At 32.3% G+C, this 22,281-nt stretch overlaps 1 protein-coding gene and 2 pseudogenes across 5 annotated transcripts in view; all 3 read right to left on the bottom strand.

Moving 5' to 3' along the window:
- Window positions 1–333: 333 nt before the first annotated feature.
- Window positions 334–22,281, bottom strand: part of TMEM41B (transmembrane protein 41B) — a 22,603-nt gene continuing 655 nt past the window's right edge. For 3 of the 5 annotated variants that reach the window (XM_039863546.1, XM_039863547.1, XM_039863545.1), the window contains 6 exons: window positions 13,366–13,483; window positions 10,934–11,062; window positions 5,518–5,611; window positions 4,946–5,050; window positions 3,539–3,677; window positions 334–2,157 (listed from right to left, as the gene is read on the bottom strand). In XM_039863546.1, the coding sequence (XP_039719480.1) occupies window positions 1,988–2,157; window positions 3,539–3,677; window positions 4,946–5,050; window positions 5,518–5,611; window positions 10,934–11,062; window positions 13,366–13,483 (755 nt within the window). In that variant the 3' untranslated portion in view covers window positions 334–1,987. The remainder of the gene's footprint in view (window positions 2,158–3,538; window positions 3,678–4,945; window positions 5,051–5,517; window positions 5,612–10,933; window positions 11,063–13,365; window positions 13,484–22,281) is intronic. The other 2 variants (XM_039863544.1, XM_039863543.1) reach the window with 1 other exon arrangement.
- LOC120603294 (uncharacterized) lies at window positions 2,384–2,502 on the bottom strand (annotated as a pseudogene).
- On the bottom strand, window positions 17,367–17,482 carry LOC120603271 (uncharacterized; annotated as a pseudogene).

The raw sequence follows: 22,281 nt of genomic DNA on the forward strand, positions 1-22,281 counted from the left end.
CTTGTGGTTATTACTGTGTAACTTGTCTTCAAGATGTGGCTAAAGCTTGAATATACATCTGGCATCAGGTGAAGTCTGTGAATCCATGAACACAGGCCATCACTGCATTTAGGTTACAACCAGCTAAAGGGTTCTTTCTTGACAGTCAATGATGATGAATCTGGAAAGACTGACTATTCTCTTAGGAGGAAATATATCCCACCTTGAGTGACAGTTAAAGTCTAACAGAAAAAAAATTAGCAAAGAGAAAGAATAAATGATAAGGATAGGGAAAATACTGAGAATAGAGTTAAGTACAATATATACACACTGGAGTAAACACTAAAGCTTCTCCTGAGTTCAAGCTCTTACTTTTATTTTGAAAACTCTGATAAAAATTTATTCAATTACATTTTATACAACAGTATTTAGTGAACTTTGTCCAAAAAGATTTTAAGTTTATTTGTAAAAATAACAAAAAACTTTATTACTCGGTCTCTGGTCAATAAGAAAGGAAGGAAACCTTGCTAGAAATAACAATAAATAATTTCACACTAAAGGCCAGGTGACATAAGATTAGCATATTAATCAATATATTTTCTTTGTATTTACAGTAAATCCATTTGTTAATACTGTAATAGAAAAAATAATAAATCAGTCCACATTATGTAGCAGAAACAGGCTTTGAGGATGATCGTCCCTTTCACAATAAAAACATATATGGATTTTTCCCACAACTAAAGTACTTTCGTAAATATGAGTGTCTTGAGTGAAGGTAAAACTGACAGAGTACTTGACTTCAGACCAGTGATGTCCTAGAATCAAGTGTATTACCAATAAACAAGCAGCAAAAAGCTGTTTCATTTTCCCAGGACTATTTAAATATAGTAGTTACCGTGTGAGAAGTTAATTATACATTGAGTTATAAAAAGTAAAAACACTAAATTGGGAAACTGCATTAATCAAAAGCAGCTCCAAACAAGGCATTCTTATAAGAGTATCATGCAAAAGATAATTACATAATACATACTTTAATGACCAGACTAATATATAAATGAGGTAAATTTTACAGTCATTAGAACAAATAAACTATATTTAACTACTTAAGTGTTACACTGTCACTGTTTGTTTCAAAATATAAAGTAATATCATTAACATCTAAAAACTGCATACTTTGAATGTTTACTGATCCCTTTTGATACAGTAAAGGGAAACTGTGTAATAAAATATTATCTGAATATAAACTATCAACACCAATATAATACAATTATCATGTAATTGCCATTTTGTATATGCACAGTGGAAATATTCTGAAAGCTAGGAAAAAAAGATGAAAATAGACTGGTCAGAATTTTAAATTTCAGACTAATCCATGATATAATCTAGAACAGAAAAAAACGAAATTCACTAAATAGATATAACTTGATATCCTTTCCAAATTCAGTAGTCCACTAAAATGCAACTTCTAAACACATCTATTACCTCAAAGGTAAAAAGAGGAAGATATAAATCTCTTTTGAGCTTTAGTTTGAAGTTTATACTCTCAAAGAAGGCTAAGATTAGCCAGAACTACAATACTATTTTTAAAAATCTAACATCTTTGCTTTAGTATATCTATTTTAGTTATTAGTAAGAGATAAGAAAAAAATACTAAAATATCGAGTAAGTCTCTATAACCAGTTCATGAATATATTAAATTGAATGAATCAGTTAGGTCAAGAATTTCCTACCACGCTATTACTAATTATTTATAGCTACCTGTGGAACAGTAATTTAGAAGATGGCTATCATAACTACTGACAGCACTTTTCATAGTATATCAATTTTCATTCTTACTTTCTTCTCTTCCTTGCCATTTAAATGCATAATATTTTAACTGTATCATAGGAAATTTTATTTTACAAATTCCTTGTTTTAATTACTAAAGAGGTGATTTTAACACATACACCTGCCAATCCTGAGATAATGATGATGATGATAATAGAAAAACTAAAAGTCAGATGATTTTTCACTCGAATTTCTGCTTTAGTTTTTTTTGGAAGATGGCTGGCAGGATAGAAAGAAGAGCCAAAAACATTAGAACAAATACTGAGTTCCAGGAAACAGCTTCCCCAGCCGTTGTAAGCTGGTACAGTGTTGTTCCTGCCTTGATTGCTACAAAAGAGGGAGGTGCCACACCTAAAAAACAAACAAAACAGAACCATCAATTGTTTTTTTAAATTAAAATTTTCTACATGTATAAGATTTCTTTTAAGAATATAGCAATCTCCATTTCAGAAATTTTTAATTTAAAGCCCCTCACATTTATTTCCATATAAAATATCAAATATTTCATAATCATCTCTTAAGTATAATGAATTTTAAAACCCAAGAAAAGTTTCCAGGAAATTATTTTATTTATTTTAGCCTACAGCATCTGGTATTCCCAGGTGGTCTCCCATCCAAGTACCAACAAGACCAGACCCCGCTTAGCTTCCAAGATCAGACGAGACTGGGCGCATTGAGGGTGACACAGCTGTAGACTAGGAAATAATTTTATAACATTTATTAACAGGCTTAAAAAAAAAGTGCTCTGATCCAGCAATTTCAAATTTAGGAAATAATGTGTATGAGCAAAGGTCTAGTCTCAAAGATTTTCATCAAAGCATTATAATAATAAAAATCTGAAAATAGTTGAAATGTTCAAAAATAAGACTGAGTAAACTGTCATTCATCCTTGATAGAATATACTTAAAAATGAAGTGGTAGGAGATACTCAGAAAAGATACTCCAAATATGAGTAAAAAAATATATTTTATACAAGAGCATGTACAAATGGTCACATTTCATTAAAAACCAGAACAGAAAAAACTGCTTTACCCAAAGCTGAAGTTAACTAATTAGCTAAGTATTTCATCTGTAAAGTAAGGAGATATGGATACAATTTTCTTTTCTGATTCTCTAAATGTTAATATTATTTACAAAATCTAAAACTACCCCTGCTGAAATTTTTAAGTTTGTCAACAAATTTTTGTAAAAGTAGCAATAAAAAATTGATTTTAATTATTCTCTACAAAAAGATCTATTCTCACAAGTATTAATTTCAAAGTGTCAGCTCCTTGAATGCAAGAAACTTTGTTATCCTTCTTCTCCCATACTCTTGCTAATGCCCATAATGATTTCAATAAAATAAAATAGAATCAATTCTCAAAATAGAATCAATTGAAAATTAAAGTTCAATATTTCAGTACTTGATTAGAAGACAAAAGAGAAAATTATTCAAAAAAGGCATCTTGATTTTTTTTCCTCTCCACTGAAGGAGAGAATGGAGCTTAAAAATTCTGCTTAATCCTGCATGATTAAAAAAATGTCCAGTAGAGCGCACTCTTTTTTAAAAGAAGTAGCATAAAAATACTTAAATCAACACAATCCAACAAACAGTTCTGAGCATGTATTTATATAGATCAGGCTCTATGCCATGGTCCTGGCACATTCTGCAAAAAGCATGAAATCTAGCCTGGCTGGACACTGTTAGATATGTATACTATGAGTTCTAACACAGCATGAACCAGAGCCTTACCCAGGAAAGTGCCAATAAAAAAAACTTTCAATGGCACATTTATTACAGGAGATGTAATATTAATAAACCAATTAGGCAGAAATGGTGTTATTCTCAAAAATATAATGTAGTTAATGAGATGTTCTCTATGACGTTCAACCTGCCAAAAAAAGAGAAAAGAATCAGGATTAAGGAAAAGTCAATCTTGAAAATAATTGTTTTAATATAAAATGCCTTATTTTAAATTCTCATCTTTGATAGTTGAGCGTTTATCTAATAGAAATGATCAAAATAAGAGCTTGAAAATGACAATGAACTAATCAAATGCTCATTACCAAAGCTAAATAGCATGGAATGAGACTGTTTTTAAAATTGTGCTTATAGCCTAATGTTACACTACTGAGGATGGTTCTACATTAGCCTAGATAATGATGGCCCAACAACATTTAAACCTAAAATGGCAAAATTAAACTTATGACTAGATATAAAATACACAAGTAATCAAATTTTAATGCCTTTAACTTCCTACAATGCAAAGGGCTAGTAAAGCATATCGATATACCTACCTTCTAATTTTTAAAAATTTCAGATAATCTTTATTTTGTTGTTATAATACATATCATGAGTGAATTCATTCATTATTGATTAGATTTAAAAAGTACATGAAAATATTTAATCAATATGAATAGTGATTAGTTAATATTTCCTTTGAATAAGCTTTTACAGAAAACATATATTCCAAAGAAAAACTTACATGTAAAATGATTTTAATATTCAGCACATATGTGGTAAAGTGAGAAAAGCACTTGACTCCATACAAGTCTAGAGATCTGAGATTCTAGAACTTGTTTTACAAGTAAATGTGATTTTAAGCCAAATGCTTAATTTCTGTTAATACCCTAATCACTAAGGCAAAGATGATCACTAAAATTCCTCCAAGATTTCTTTTGACTCTTTATAAAAATAGGGTTTTCTAAGTCTTACTGTGTAAGACCTTTCTGTGTAATACTGCTTGTATTTATTATAGCTAGTCTTTGCAGAGATCTTAACTGAAGATAATAGTTGTTCTCACTGATGAAATGCATTAAAGGAGTTGGTTGATACAAGTTTTTCGGTGACCAACTGACAGCAAAACTGCATCAACACAAAACAGGTGAGGAGTCTAAATCTGTGGATGCCTTTACATCAACATTTTGACTTCTTTGCTCTCACTGAAATTACTAGGAATGAAGAATTAAAATCACTGTTACAGGTACAAAAATTTTGTATTTGAAATTATTAACATTCATTATTTGCCTATCACTTGGTTTTGTTTTGGTCAAAAGATCATTTTTATTAAAGCCCTGAGTCTGAGTTAATTTAAGTAGAAACTATATATTGACCTCCCAATTAGCCAAATAATTAAATAATTTAAAAATACATATTTACCTGCTGTGACCATTTTACCACTTTCTCTGTTAGGTATTTGTATACAACTGGCCTCCCAACTAAATAGGACAGCATATAACAGAATGAAGCACCGAGTCCAGAACACTAGAAAACAAGAAGTCATAAGCATTTTGTACTTTTCCATCTCATTTAGACGGATATATTCTATTCACCTAAGGAAAAGCTCAACTAGTTTACTTCTTTTGGGGTATGGGGAGGATACTCTGCATGAAATCTCTTGTGCAGAGTATAAGAACTGATTTGATGCAGTCCTTTCTCAGGCCAAATTATAACTAAAATGAAACAAACTGGTACTTGTGATTAAATTTAGTGACTATATCCAAATAGTTAACAGTTAGCCTTTAGCCTAAGAATAAAACTTCAAGAGTCATATTTGAAACCACCACCCCCAGCCCTAAGACAACACATTTTGCCCAACATTCTTGGATTATTCGAATTAAATAGCAATTATGCTTACACAGACTAATGGGACTAGTATACCACCATCATCCTCATCATTCTATTTAAAGCTATTTTTTTCCTACTCTCCCAATTTCATTTTATATACTTACCAAACAAACAAGAAATAAGGCTAGTGGAAAGGGATAAAGAAACCCCGAGAGTATACTGAGAAATATAGAGCCTGGAATAGCAAATGTTTGTAAGCTGTTAACTTTTAAGTTAAGGATTGAAACATAATGAAGTGAAATTTTAAAAAGATAAATCCAACATTTTAGGAAAAAGTATCAATACATAAACTATCATGTTAATAAGATTATAATCATATTTCAATATTAAAAATAAAGTAAAATTATACTCAAAAGTTTAAAAAATATGAGTCCTCAGTTGTAATGCATTTAATGCTAAGTTGACCGTTTACTGATATGTACCAGATAATCAGGCGGAAAAAAAAAGAAAAAAAAGAGAATGAAAACAGTTTTTGGTAACCTTTTAAACAATATGCTTCCCCAACCAAAGTGTCCTATGATAGATGATTGGCTAAAGAAGCTGTAGTACATATATAAAATGGAATATTACTCAGCCATAAGAAGAGATGAAATACTGTCATTTCAACAACATGGATGGACCTCGAGATAATCATGCTAAGCGAAAGAAGCCAAACAGAAAAAGAAGCCAAACAGAAAAAGTTTATATGTGGGATATAAACCTAAAAGCAACAAATGAGCAGGACAGATACTCATGGACACGGACTATAGGTTAGTGTTTAGCAGAGGACTACAGACTAGTGGTTACTAGTGGGTGGGGGAGAAGGGGGTAGGTAGAAGGGGTAAAGGGTATTAAATATAGGGTTTAGGGGGAGGGTGAAGTAGGTAAAGGGGATCATATATGTGGTATTGAAGGAAACTGGACTTTGGGTGGTAAACGCACAATAGAATATACAGATATCAAATGATAATGTATACCTGAAAATTATATAATTGTATTAACCAATGTTACCCCAATAAACTTAAAATTAAATAATAATAATAATAATAATATGCTTCCCTACTGCATTGTATTTACTCCCAAACGTTTTCAGAAAACTGCATTTCTGTGTAAATCTAAGTACATATAAGGCATAATTACTTCTAATTTAACTTATAGGCATTTGCCCTAATTCGCTAATATAAAAAAGAAGGGTTACAAAATATAGTAAAAATCAGAAATCTTATTTTGAAAACAGTTATGCTTTTTCTACTTTCCTCTAGTTGCCAGTTGTGGCTGGGACCCCTTTTTCTCCCCTAACATGATTTCCTTACTAGTCAATCAGACTTAATGAATTCCCTCAACATCTCTTTCCTACTTTAAAATTTATCTTCTTCCATTGATTCTCCCTCTCCCTTTACCTTCAGGTCCTACTTATATTTTCATATCAATCTTCTTCCTCCTGGGTTCTTTCCTCAACTTTTTGCTCTTTTACAGGATCCGTCCTGTATAAAACCACTCAGACACCTATAAACTGAAGGAAGTCTAGGCTTTCCTTGACCAAGGTACCCTATACAACTACTGTCTCTCACTTTTCTTCCTCACTAGGTAGTCTCTCCTTGCCCCCTTGCAACTTGCTTACCCAGCTACCACTCTATTGAAACTTCTCAGCCAAAATTAATGGCTTTTTCTCATCACTTTTTAGTGACCCCTGCATAGGATTAAACATCTTCTCACATGAAACTTTTCTTCTACATTACAGATATTCCTCCTCTAGTCTTTTTCTTCTCCTCACTCTCAAATCTGGGATCGTTCTAACATTATTAGCCACACTCTCCTCTCCCTTTCCTTTGATAAATTCAGCAATTTCCACAGCTTCAAGTATATGGCCATATATACTGATAACTTTGAATTCTCTATGTCTGATTAAAACTTGCCAGTCAAATACCATTCTCAAATTTTCCACCTGTCTACTGGATGCTTCCATTAAAAAATAATTAAAAGTAAATTTTATTAATATATTTATTAAGGGGTCTTCGGACCTTGATGGAAAGTTTCAACACATATGAAAGTAGGGAAACTTGTATTATGATGCCCTATATACCCATACACAACTTCAATAATTAACACATATGAAAGTTTCAACATATATGAAAGTAGAGAAACTAGTATCATGATGTCCTACATACCTATACACAGCTGTAACAATTCACACACAACCAATCTTGTTTTGTCTATATCCCTTACACTGGATTATTTTGAAGAGAATCCCACACATATCGTTTAATGTGCAACTACTTTAATACCTTTAAAAGATAGATTCCTTTTCTTTTTAACGTAACTGTAATACCAATGTCAGACTTCATGAGACTAACTATAATTCTTTACTGTTCTAATTACCTATTTAGTCCGTGTTCAGATTTCCCAAATTTCTTTTACAGTTGGTTTATTCAAATCAGGATAAAAAAAAGAAAGTCCACACATGGCTCATTATATCACTTAAGTATAGTTTCCTTTTTTCCTTGAAATTAATTTGTTGAAGAAACCAGGTCATTCATAGAATTTATCACTTTTAGAGTTTTGCCTGTTGTATCCCTCGGAGTGATTTAATATGTTCCTCTGTCCTTTATCTTGAAATATCAACAAAGCCATTCATTCTCTCTACATGGGAATGTGATTTGAGCTTAACTTTCTAGATCTGCTTAGATTTCTATTTCTTCTGTTACTAAAAAATCTTGGTTCTTAATGTCTCAATTACCTATTTGCTTTGCAGACTATTATATATTATATAAAATATATACATTAGTATTATTCTGAAAACTTTTTTACATATTTACTTCGGAATATTACTATTAAAATAATAACTAAAAGTAGTTTAAGTTTTTTTCAAATATTTTTGTCCTTCATATTTACTCTAGAAGGGATTAGCCAAATTACTGTTTTTGAGATCATTTAAAATAATTCCTCTAGATAGTCAAACCCCCAACCAACTTAATACACTGTTAAAGTCATTTCATTTTGCTTTAGATTTTTAATTTTTAAAAATTTTGGTAAAATTAACCATTTTTAAATGTACAGCTCGGTAACAATAAATACTATCACACTGTTGTGCAACCAATCTCTAGAACTCTTTTCATTTTTCAAAACTAAAACTCTATACTCTTATTACTTTTCCAGTCTCTCCTACCCGAAACCCCTAATAACTACCCATTCACTTTCAGTTTCTATGAATTGGACTATGCTAGGTACTTTATACATGCAGAATCATATGGCATGTCTTTTTGCAACTGGCTTATTTCACTTTAGCACAATGTCCTCAAGGTTCATCTGTATTGTAGCATGTGTCAGAATTTTCTTTTTTTAGGCAAACAATATTTCATTGTATGTATATACCAGATTTTATGTATTCATCCATTAAAAAACACTTGGGTTGCTTTCACCTTTTGGCTATTGTGAATAAAACTATGAACATGAGTGTGCAAATATGTCCTTCAGGTGCTTTCAATTCTTTTGGTTATATACCCAGAAGGAGGACTGCTGAATCATATGGTAATTGTTTTTAATTTTTTGAGAAAACATTATCTGTTTTCCACAGAAATTGCACCATTTTACTAATTCTGCCTTTAAAAAAAAATGCCTATAGCACCTGATATTCCTAGGTGGTCCCATCCAAGTACTAACGAGGCCCGACCCTGCTTAGCTTCCGAGATCAGACAAGAAAGGACACGTTCAGGGTGGCATGGCTGTAGACTGCACCATTTTACATTCCTATCAACAGTGCACAGAGGTTTAAATTTCTCCACATTCTCACCAAAACTTGTTATTTTCTGTTTTTTTGTTAGTGCCCATCTTAATGGGTGTGAAGTTGCTTTAGATTTTTAAGATTCCTGTCTTTTTTCATTTTGACTTAATTGGTTTCATAATTATGTGAAATCTTTACTTGATTCTAAAGTTAAATCTACATAATAAAGTACATTTAAATAGTTTCACTTTTATCCCTGTTTCATCTCTCTTTTCCTTAACAATATAGTTTCAAAGTAACACCTTAACAGCTTTTAGCTATACTTCTCATCCTTTTTAACAGCTACATAGTGCTCCAGTGTTTATATTTACCATAGTTTATTCAAACAATCCCCTATGGACTGACATCTGGGTACAGATACTTCTATTTGAATATTTAACACTCAAGATATCCTAAATCATAGTAAATGTTAATCTCCTTTCCCAACCCCAAACATGGTCTTTTACTAATTCCTTTTTTCTCTAAAAGGCCGAAATACAAAGTCAAAGAACTTCTAAGAATAAGACTGGCATAATATCCATAACTGCTGAATATGGGTGATGGGTACACAGAAGTTCACGATATAATTTTCTCTACTTTTATATATGTTTTAAACTTTCCATAATAAAATAAATTTAAGTTACTCTAAGATTTTGGCCTTAGGGAAACAAATAAGAAGTGATGGTGACACTTTCAATGATTTGTACTTTTAATGTCATCCACAGCTCAAAAGTCCTCAATAACTACCCAATATCAAATGAATATTCTAAATTCCTTAGCCTGGTACTCAAAGTTCTCTATAATCTAAGTATTATGTCTAGCCCATCTTCCTAAACTTACTTCTCAATTCTCCTTTGCTCACACTCTATACTCCACCTAAACTAGATTACTGATCCCTTCTCCTAACCATGCACTGTGCTTGGTTAGAAGCAAGCTAGAAGAAACAAGAACAAAAATAGTTTGAGAGAATTAACAAAGTAACCTGTCTTTTTAAAATAAAAACTGGTTTAAAAGGATAATGATTACTGTCACAACATCAAGAGATAATGTCTTTCATTAACTAAGAAGATTTGGAAAATAGATTGGCTTAGAATAAAAGATACAAAAATTAGAAATTAAAGTCTACGAATTGGAAAATCAATCTAGTAGCATAAGCTGCTTGAAAATATTTAGAAAGAACAAAGTTATTTTCCCTGATTAGTTAAAATACGGAATTATTTCTATTAAACAATGAAATACATACTAAGTACTATTTAAAAAATTCATATTCTTTGAATGACTATCTTCTCAGGATTTTTTTTTTTTTAACAAAGAAAACCATTAAATGGAAGAAAAAGATCATGAACAAAAAGATTCATAACATCTAGAAAAGCAAAAAGTTAAATACAAATTAGTTCTTTAAACCTAAGGCAACTTTTAAAAACTACAGTATGGTGACTATTAATTAAAAATAATTACTTAAAACAAGAAAATTAAAAAAATAATCATAAATAAAACAAATAAAATAATTATCTCAAATAATGCAGAGGAGAGGAAAATGTTTATAATGAGAGAAATAAGCAGAATAAAACTGGTAATAAATATCCAGAAATAATATTGAGTTGAAGAGATAGGATTAAAGTCAGAATTTTTTGCCTTTTAATTTTTTAATATTCTATTTAATATTGTTACATTGCATTAACAATTTTTAAAGGAAGAATAATTATATATAACTGAACAAATCTTTTAAAAAACCTTTTTCTTAAACAAAACTAGAAAACATTTTTCAATTGAAAGGATACAAAATATATGTAGCAAAATAAGCTACAAGTACTTGTACATAAAAGGTGTCCTTATATTTGGATAAAACTTTTCCAAGAGCCTTGGCATCATCCATATCTCTGGGAACCTTCATAATCACTCTTTCTTCTCTAAAGAAATAAAATTAAAGTGAAAAATTTTAAAGCAAAAATTTGCCAAGACAATTAACATTACAGTCTGTCAACTTTAAAACATGAAGTTTTATCCAAAATGATGACGCCTTGATCCGTTAAAAGTAAAGCATAAATCCACAATTTTTAAGTTCAAAAATTATAAATTGTTTTTAATGCTTTAATATAATTAATACAATGAACCATGTACTCTATATATGAAAGTTAAAGATGACTCGAACTAAAAGGTTAAAAGCATTTGCTCCAACATTGGTATAAATTTTGAATTTAGAAATGAATCACTGATGTTAGCAATATTTAAAATTTTACCATCATTTTGGGTAATCCTCATGACAAGCTAAAGTCAATAATCAATTACAACCAAAATTATTAAAAAATTTTATTGAATTTACAGTTCACACCTCTTCTGGAATATTCCAGCTCAAAGTGCAGATAATAACTAAACATTTTCTATGTTGCACATATTAAAATAATATATTATATATTGAGTATAATTGAAAAATTTTAAAAACATTTTTCCTTTATATTAATTTTCCTTTCTATTTGGTTTCTTGTTTGGAACTCAATGATTTCTTGCTTATAAAGACCTCAAATAATCACGTTTACATTTAATTTATATTGTGCACATTTGTTTACATAATAAAATTTAACTGACCTTGCACAATGATAGACTGCTGATTAAGTCCTATGAAAATAGCAGGTAAACTAAAATGGGTTTCCTCATTATAAATTTAAAAACAAAAAACAAAAAACAAAATCTCTTTATAAGGGTGTGCATGCATCCATGCATACATACACACTACACAAACGCAAAGAAATAAGCAGAATTATAAAAGGTTTATAATTGCACATTATTATATACGTGCGATGTTATTCTTAGAGAAGACTGGAAGCAAAGGCAACCTTAATCTACACTCTATATTCTTTCCTCTTTCAGTCAGCTCTTTATTTCCTACTCTCTGATCAAAACCAGAAAGGATCTAAAATTTAATCATATTAATATTAACAAAATACAACATGATATCCTCCCAAAGGCATTTACATTGATGCGAGAAATCAAAGTATTAAAATATAAATAAGTTTAACTATAAATTTCAAGCATAAAAAATTGTTAATAAAAGGAATTTAGAGGAAACAGGAACTTCCCAACACCTTAAAATTTCATTTCAGTTATCCATTACCACACCAGGCTGGCCCTGGTTGAAAATCTAACTACATTTTAGTAGTCCCTTATGTAATTCATGATTACACAAGGGTTGTATTATTGTGGTTAAATAGCCCGAGAATATTTTGCTCTATTAAAGTATGTTTCAGGCCAATAATCTCTTCTCCGAAATTCAAGAAACTCTCAAAACCAAAATCTTTTTATTGTCAGCAAAACTTGACTCACACTTTTATAAACGTATTTATAGTCTTTTATGGTGCCTGTTTTTCTGCAAAACTATTAATGTATTTGGTTATGGGATGCTGCCTCAGATCCTGCTGGAAGTACTAATCAACATACAATATTTATTCCATGTTATTTTTCAAAAATGAAAAAACTGTAAATTCTGAAACACACTTAACTGCCACGGTTTTTGCTAAGTAACTGTGGATATGTACTAGATATACAAGTCTCTTACAAGGTTCATTTCACTGTGAAAAGTACCTATTCAGATTATATCATTTCCATAAAACTGGGGTGAGAAAAAGAGCTAGGAGACATAGATGTGGTGGGTGAGGAAATAAATAAAAGCAAGATAAAAATTGGTTATAAGGAAAGATAGGAAGGGAAAATATAGGCAGGGATGGAAAAATGAGAAAAGCAGAAAAGGCCATTGATGTTTTTCAAAACACAGGTCAATATCTGTTATAAACTATAAAATAAATTTACTTGGTCACTACTAGAATTAAAACATAAATGAAATAGTTTGGAAAACATCAGAAACCACTACCCATTTCACAAAACTTTGACTTAGTTTTTTATATATACACACACACACACACACACACACGTATGCAAGTAAAAGGGAAGAGGAAAAGGTAGGCACATGTATGTAAGGTTATTAGAAAGATGAGGCCTTAATTAGAGGAATAGTGCTAGGAAAATCCTGCATAGAAAATCAAGAGGCATATCTGGAAAGAAGCATTTAAATAACAGTGTCAATGTGGACTTACTACAAGCCATGAGAGCTGATATACAATCACCATGACAGTTCTGTTGCTTAAAATCAGTTTAACTTTTAATCCACTTTCATCAGTAGAAATGTCTAGACATTTTCAGTTTCTTTTAGTATACTTACTCGCTAAGCTGAGGAAAATTTTTATATACCAAAAACATAACAAAAGCTGCAGATAAGAAAATGGACACCAGTATAAGAAGTGACATTCTTGCTGACCCAGCTTCTAGACAGGCTCTTTCTGAAAGGAAGAAAAAAGCTATAATTAAGATAAATACAAAGGAAGACAGTATTCCAAGCCAGCAGCAAATAATTTACTTAAAGGCTTTCCTCCCAAAAAACTGTTAACACTCTCACCCGAAACACTGTATTGTTATATTTTAAGTACAACTGTATTTGATTTTATTAACTGGGCATAGTACTTTTCTGGGATATAGCCATTTTAGAAATATGAAAAAACAGAACACCAGAATTTGTAACATTGGTTTGTTGACAAGCCAAAAGGAGAAAAGGGCATTGCTCTAAATGCTATCATTGAGTTTCAATTGTATATGATCTATATTGGGAGCTGATAGCATAGACAGAATGGCCTCTTAGGAAAAATGAGGTAATCTGGCAATTACTTTAACTGTCATAAGAACCTAGAGATTCACTAATGCAACTGGTGAATATTATATTTTCTCTTTACACCAAGGGCTTCAGAATACAGTTGAAGCTCAAATGTTAAGGGTGGCTCTGTCTGTGATTCCAAGAATGGGAGAATTTGTCTGCATTCCTTAGTGTTATCTTTAAAATTATATGCAAGATAAAAGAAATGAGATCCAGAAACAGCAAGCAGAAGAAAGAGCAGGGTTGTTTTTCCCAGAAGCAGTCAATAGTGGGAAGGCCAGGACATCTTAATGATATTCACTGGGGAAGAGGCAGGAGTAGGTGATTCAATTTGTGTTGGCCTACATTTACCATTATTCTATGTATATACTAATAACATTCAGGGGATTTAAAAATATATATATATAATATAATTAGGATTTATTATTTTTAGTTCTCTGAGATTAGATCTGCCACTATGCCTTCCCCACAACTACTGTCTATGTAACTTTTATACATGCTTTTATGAAACATCCTAAACAAAAGTACAGGACTGTTTATTAATTTAGCAAATCATTCTTCATGAATATTTATAAAGGTGTATTAGACAAGCGTCATTGCCTGCTCTACTAACCGCTCCCCTTCTCTGAAAACTAGCACTTTTTCCATGCCCAACCCCTACTCCAAAGGGACTAATCTCATTGGCCTTATTATTACCATGTTGATTCTAACACTATATCCTCCCAAACATAGAAGGCTGATTGACTCAAGGTTGTATACATGACCCAAGTAGAAACAATTCATTATTGGCTGACCAAATTTTCTCTGGAGGATCTGAACTAAGAAAAAGAGATAGTTGTCAATGGGTGGTAAATCTTGAGGCTGAAAGGTCAAATAGTGAAGGCCACAGTCAATAACATGGCAAGCCAAAGACATGCACCAGAAAATAAGAGGAGAAGTTGGAATAGAAACCCAGAGAACAGAAATGGGAGCTATAGCTAACCTACTTAATTTTTTTAACTTTCCACTTCCTTTGCAGCCTGGCTAGATTTCATTTCTTGCTTATGGATACCAATGAGATTGTCTCATATTCTTAGAACTGCTTCCCTTTTTATTTATGCTCATTTAAACTGATTTCTGTTCCTTTACAACCAAAAAGCCTTAACTTTCATTTATCCTTATCTCAATATGGCAGTTTTATATATGTTGCAATCGACTTAGTAAGATTTTGCTAAATTTTATGTTGAACTTAGAGCAAAAGAAGCCATCTAGCCCCTTCTTACTCAAAGTGTGTTCTGTGAATTACATGAAAGCATCACCAGTGAGCTTGTTAGAAATGCAGATTCTCAAGTCAACGTCCCAGATCTACTAAATCAGAATCTGCATTTTAATAAGATACCCAGATGATTTGCATGCACATTAAAGCTTAAGAAGCAACAATCTGGTTCACCCTATTTTAAAAGTAAACAGAGGTGCAAAGGAGGTTGCACTATTAAAAAAAAAATCCTAAGCAACCAAATAATGTTAAGTATATCTCCAAAACATTTTACTATACATTTACAATCCACTCAATTCCTTCTGAAACACCAACTGCTTAGGTTAGTGCTTTCTAAAAGACAATACTAGGTTTATCAAGTTCTAATGTGTGGAACACTAAGGTTAAAATTTTGTGTTTTCCGATTTTCTGTAATCTAAACATCACTAATGAGCCTGACCTCCCAACTGGTCCCTATCATTTTAACTTTGTTTCCTCTTAACCTAAAAAAGGAATTTACTTCAAAAACCAAGTCACAAACAGAAACTTATTTGCTCATATCATACTTCTAAAATTTATTGCAAGAAGGAATGGCATTATAAAACAATACAAAAGATGGAACAATAAACTAGGCATGCCTGTCTCTTAATACTTTATTTATTTTAGTTCATTAGTCCACTGATGTATTTGTATAGATGCTTTTTTGCAGCACAGAGAATTAATTAAAGAGACTTTAAACATCTGAAGTGGGTCAAATATGAAAAGATCTCTGCAGAATTTTAAGATTATGAATACAGAATTGTCCACTACATTTTTGCCCTGATTATGATATCTAATTCAATGCCTATCTTGAAGACTCTTAATAAATCATATCTACTCATCCAAAAAAGAAAAAGAGTAATCAGCCAAAAGTCACAAAAAATTTCAGGTGTGCACTAAAACCAATTCAACCAAAAGACCTTCTTTAAACACAAAAAGTATTCTCACAAGTCTAAATTGATTATTTTCCTACTTTATTAAATAAAGAAGTACTCTACTAGAAAAGGGTAATATATAAATATTGAGTATTTTGGCAAAGGTTTCTATAGGTTGACACCAAAGCAGACATGTTAACACATAAAAAGTCTGTGATTTTTCTGGAGGGCTATTACTTCAAAAGGTATGTCACTTTTAAAACTATCTGGAATTAATTTGTCCAGCCCTCCCTTCTCACTTACTTCTCTTTTAGAATCAAGTCCAGAAGACAAAAAGTATTAATATTATGGGTATCCTTTATACTCTTCAAATCCATTAATAACTTTGATTTTTGTTTTTCAACTTGTACATATTTGTAGACACAGGATTATTTCTAAGAATAAATGGCTGATTTTCTCCCCTCTCCTGGAACTTCTCTTTAGGGTTTCTACTCAAATATAGAGTTGCTTAGAACTATCTGCTAAGCATCTGTTATGTACAAAATATTTTGCTCAATCTCTGCTCCTAAGAAGCTGATGCTACCCTCAGCTAGTTCCCTATAGAATGGGACAAAGGGGATTTGAGTTTAAAGGAAAGCAAGATTACTTGGCTGGAGTATCAGAAGCAAGATTCAGTGAGCAGGTAAAAATTTATTTGAAGACTAAAAGATGAGAAGAGTTTACAGCCTTCTAACCTGTATTGTAGCTAAACATTTTTTGAAGACTTCGACAGGTCACATAGTTCTCTTAAATTAAAAATTAAATAAGGCATTTATCACACTAGCTCTAAAATTAAACTATACAATTTTTCTTCCCATTATGAATTTACCAGTCCTAAGTAAGAGGTCAGAGGGGGAAAAAGGTGTCAGACAACATTTAACTGCTCTAGACAACACTATCCTGAGGGTTCTTTGAGTACACATCTCTCTGATTGCTATTTATTGTCTTACAGTTGGATGATGAAATATATAGACACTTGAACAAAATTAACTTCCATGTTAATTTTCTTCACTTTCTAAAATGAGGAAAATGTTTGCAAGCATTGTGTTCAACAGTAACACAAAAAAACAACTGATAAGAATGCAATAAAACTAAGTGACATTCAATTTTGAAGCTCTCTCAAACAAACTGGTAAATAGGGAGTGTTGGCTATTATGATTCAAAAATCCTTCTTCGTTATAATTCTAATAAATCCAGAGACTAGCATGTAATTCGTTTAGTTCTAAAGAGCTAAAAAGTAAAGATCTTGTTCTAACGATAAATCTACATTTTAAATGTGTAGCATACATATTTACATACAAATATTTTTTATTGTTTATTATTATTTATGCCTACAGCACCTGGTCTTCCTAGGTGGTCTCCCATCCAAGTACTAATTAGGCCCGACCCTGCTTAGCTTCCGAGATCAGACATCGGGCTTGTTCAGGGTGGCATGGCTGTAGGCCATGGACCGTGGCTCCACTGGGGCGCAAACCCAGGACCTTCTGCGTGTAAAGCAGATGTGCTAACCACTACACTATGGAACCATGTCCAGCATACATATTTATAATGTGCCTTCTTCTCTGGCTACATTAGACACATGTGTCATTTAGCATTTAGAGGTAACCACACCAGTACTTCATACATTCATAAACCTCTAAATCTTCTATCATACTAATTCCCAATCTGAATTATCCCATCATCTGCTTTTCCAACTCCCTCCCCGGCCAAAGGTACTGTTAGGGAAAGTCATATCATCATGCTCCCTTGGCCTCCAACAAGTTCACAAGTTCTTCTATTTTCAATTAAGGTTATGACTGGCAAACAATAATCCTTTTACAGCACTCTCCAAAAGGGCTTTTTCAAGTCTCTTCAAGCCTTTAATTCTACCTTACCTTACCCTCAACCAATGACACTGCCTCCACATTTTAGTGAGCTCTCCAATCTCTGACTCGAGATCTTTCACAAAATTATCTTCCCTTGTCTTTATCCCTTTATCTTTGCATTAAATGCCAGCACACTTCCTTCCAGATCTTGCTCTCAAAATTACCTCTTCTCCATTCACCCAATATCTTCAATTCTTCCCTCTTACAAGCACTTTTTCTCTAACTTCTAATATGTATATATCCATTCTGAAAAATCATAACTTAACCTTAATGTCCTTGTAGCAGATCCCTATTTCTCTTATCACTTTCATATCAAAACTTTTTGAAAAGCAAAATCTTCCTATGTCTACAAGATCTTAAGAATGACTCTAGTCCACTAGCTGTCAACATTCAGTTTTCCCTAGACCGACTTGATCTTACCATGAAGAAGCAAAGACTAGCTTCTCTTGAAAACAAAACTTTACGAGGGTATCTAATAGGTTTTTTAAGATCACAACAATCAATTGTATTGCTGGAAGTAAATTCTATTTTGAGAGCTTTCAAATTTTAAAATTATTAATAACTACTTTCAAGCATGTCTCCCCATTTGCAGAAGACTGAGACCAAGCTTATAGTAAAATTCTTCATGATCTTAAAAGATTCATCATCTGTTTAGATGATCCACCCAGCCTCAAAATTCTCATAGACTTTCATTTCTCTTCAACTTTCAGCCACCCACTAAGTTCTCACACCACTGGAGACTGCTTTATCCTGGACATTTTAAATCTCAGTATACCATTCCTTGATCACCACTATTCTTTCATGAGTTTACTCTCTCCATTTTCTGCCTTCTGTCGGATTCCCTCACTTCTCTTCCTTCCATGTCTAGCCTGGACTCCATGGTGTTTCATCTGAAGCAACGTCTTTGACTGGAATCCTTATCCTTTCCTTATAGTGAGTCTAACCCAAAATTAGTGCTCCAAGTTCACTTTCTTCATTCCTACACAAAGATGGTTGAACAGAGAAAATTCATGAGTGATCCATGATAGAGATCTATGTCTTTGGGAAAACTAATCTCGTTCCTACTCCCTTTTCTAGGTGAAGGACATAAATCAGGCTGAGCCAATCAGGTTATTCTTACCCTCTGACAACAGTGATAGGTTCAGGGATAAGCATCTGATCTGAGGCAGTTTGATCAGAGTGAATATCTAGACTTTTATTGGTAATGCTAGGAAAAAGATTCTCAAAATTAACATAGCAGCATTTACTTGGACTTTCAAGAGGAATCAACCTTATGGTAAAGCTGACATCAAGTAAGCAAACCAAGACAAAAATGAAATCTGATCCTGATAACATTGGGCTACTAGTTTCAGACTAAACCTAGTGAATTCCACTCAATCTCTTGACTTTTTAGTTCCATGAACCAAAAAACTTCCTTTCAGCAAGAGTTTCAATTGCATTTTCTACTGGTTATAAGCAAAAGAATCCTGATACATAATATCTGGGTTGAGACTGGCATCAACAAATCAGGCTAATACGTCGGTTGATGTCCAGTTGCCAATTTTGATCTTAGTTCCCAGTTATCAGTAATCGGAGCTTCCTTATTCCTCATAGCCAGTACTTTGCTCATAGCAGATTAAGAGTATTTGTTGAATCAAATTATCAAGGCAGGATCTAGAATAGGCATCTGAGAGAAATTTATTATCCAAGTTCAAATGATATTGTCTACTATAAGCAATAAAATCAACTTTTAAAGTGTTTCTCAAACATTTGTGGCTTCAATCCACAATAAGCAATGTATTTTATATCGTGATCTGGTACACACAAAATCTACATAACTGAAAAAAAATTCAAAGAATAAAACTTACTCCCTACTACTTGCAAAGCACTATGCTATTTTCTCTTCTTTTTTTTTTTTTAAATGGCTCATCAGTACTAATCAAATTGCTTTCACACTTCTCACAGGATAATGACTTAGATGTAGAAAAACACGGTTCTAGGAGTTTTCTTAAATCAAAACTGGGAACATCTATGCTAGTAAACAGATTAGTCAAGGCAAAACACACACACACACACGGAAATAAAATACCCCAGTCCAGGCATCCTTGGACATAGATTAGGTGTAGAATCTTTTAAGTGGTTCTACTTCTCATCTTGTCTCACCCTTCCTTAAAATGCAAAAATTAGACTTTCAGTGTTACTGCCTTGCTCAAGTCTTCAAAGTGGTCCTCAGTCTATAAGGCTCAGATATTAGACTAGAGACCAGAGTCATAGTAAAGAACCCATTAAATTTACCAAACACTGCATGTACCATGTAAAATACTCCAAACATACACTGTGACGACTATTTGTCAAAGTTATATACATGTCAGTTAATAAAAATACAAATTCATTTAATTGTCATTACAATGTATTTCTCAATCAAGAGTCACTAAAATTTATCTGTTCCCCAATACCTTTCCTTTCCTTTTTTGAACGTCAAGTTACCACCTGCAATTAACAAAAATTGTTCTTCATAACCTGAAAAATCAGTGGCTAAGTAGTTTCAAATGATATCATATTACCTGATGGTTACCACCAGCAAGTAAATCAAACCCTTATGTAAAAGGTCCACAAAATCTTTTGTCCAAAGAGAGAATTTTTAGCATTAATGAGAGAGAGAGAGAGACAGACAGACAGGCAGGCAGGCAGGCAGGCAGGCAGAGGGTGACAGAGACAGAAGAAAAGGAAGAGAAGGGAAAAAACCAAAACTGAGAATCATTAATATAAAGTATGGATCAAAAAACTTCCTTTCCTTAGCGCTTTAAAGCCCTCTATACTATTACACCATTTTAACCTTGACCAACCTTATCTCCTACTATCACCCAACAAATATCCTTCACTCCTGACAAGTTACTTATTTTACTAACACACATAAAAAGTTCACACTAACATTCAACCTACTGTTTCCCCTGCCTGGAATTCTGTTTCCTTCTCTTATCTAAAACCTGTTTATCCAAACCCTACTTGTCCATGAAGGAATGTGTTCACATCTCCTCCCTCTAGCTTCCTATAGCTTTGTAGTCTACAGAAGTCATCTGACAGCATCATAAAAATAACTGTAATGAATGTGTTGTTCAAATTATAAAATAAGATAAACAATTTAAAAGCACTTTGAAAATTTCAAGGTTTTATTTTCTGAATAGTATTAAATTAAAAAAAAAACATAATAAATCAACTGACTTATTGCAAACCAAATGACAATTTTTAAGGATGTTCTACCTGAAAAGCACTTTTTCAGGAAATCCCTGGATTTTCATCACTCTCAGAAGTAGCATCTTCAGAACAATATTCCTTTATTTTAGGATGGATTTATATATTGAGAACAATTCATTTCTGAGTTATTGCAGTTATCTGGCTCTACTGTCTATAAAGTGGGAAATTACATACATAAAACTTAAAGAGCCAAAGTAAACTGGGACATTTTAATTATTTGAAAATAAAATTCCATTTTCTGCTAGACACTTTTTTCATTTAATACATTTTAAATTGGATTCAAAAAGTATTTTAGCTGATATTAAACATATTATCTTCATATATGTAAATTTTAAGTGTACAATACTTTGTTGTTGACAGTAGTGACAACGTTGCTAGATATTCTTAAAAGACCCTCATCTTACCCATTACTTGCGGTGGAACATACCAGTGTGAGCAGCAAACAACATAATGGCCATTGGTTAGCATCTCTTCAAGTTAATGGGCTTTAATAGCATCTAAAGAGCTTGATCATTTCAACTACTGAAAAGGGACTAAAAACCCTATGCCAAGATGGAATCAAAGTATTTAATTTCTCGATGCAGTTTTTTTTTTTTCCTTCCTTAAAATAATACTTAAAGCCCTGAGAAATGCCAGGATAGTCAAGTGAAAAAAAAGCTTTAGAATGCGAGCTCTTAGCTGAAATAGAAATCGCTAACATTTTAGCTCTCACTTCATATAAGCCAAGCATTACACTAAACCCTTTGCAGGAGTTATTCGTTTAATCTAGGCACCAAAAGTAGATACTATTATTATCATCGTGCCCAATGTACAGTTTAGACACTGAGCTTTGAAAGATAAGTCCGAAGTCATACGTAGTAAAGCAAGCGTTCCTGGAAGTTGCACCTGGACGTAATTAAGCCTTCGCTCTTAACTACTAATTTAGTAATCTGACTGCCACGTTGTGCAAGTCATACATTTACTCTGGGCCTCAGTTTCCTCATCTACAAAAATAAAGCAACGAATACTACAGTTTCCTACAGCGCTGCCTAGCTTCAGTACTATCAATCTTAAAATTTTCCTGGGGCGTCAACAAGCCAGTGTTATTCCTTTTAACTGAATTTAACTAAAAAAAAAAAATGTATATATATATATATATGTATGT

Source organism: Pteropus medius, unplaced genomic scaffold (assembly GCF_902729225.1).
Source record: "Pteropus medius unplaced genomic scaffold, Ma_sr-lr_union100, whole genome shotgun sequence".
Taxonomy (NCBI): domain Eukaryota; kingdom Metazoa; phylum Chordata; class Mammalia; order Chiroptera; family Pteropodidae; genus Pteropus; species Pteropus medius.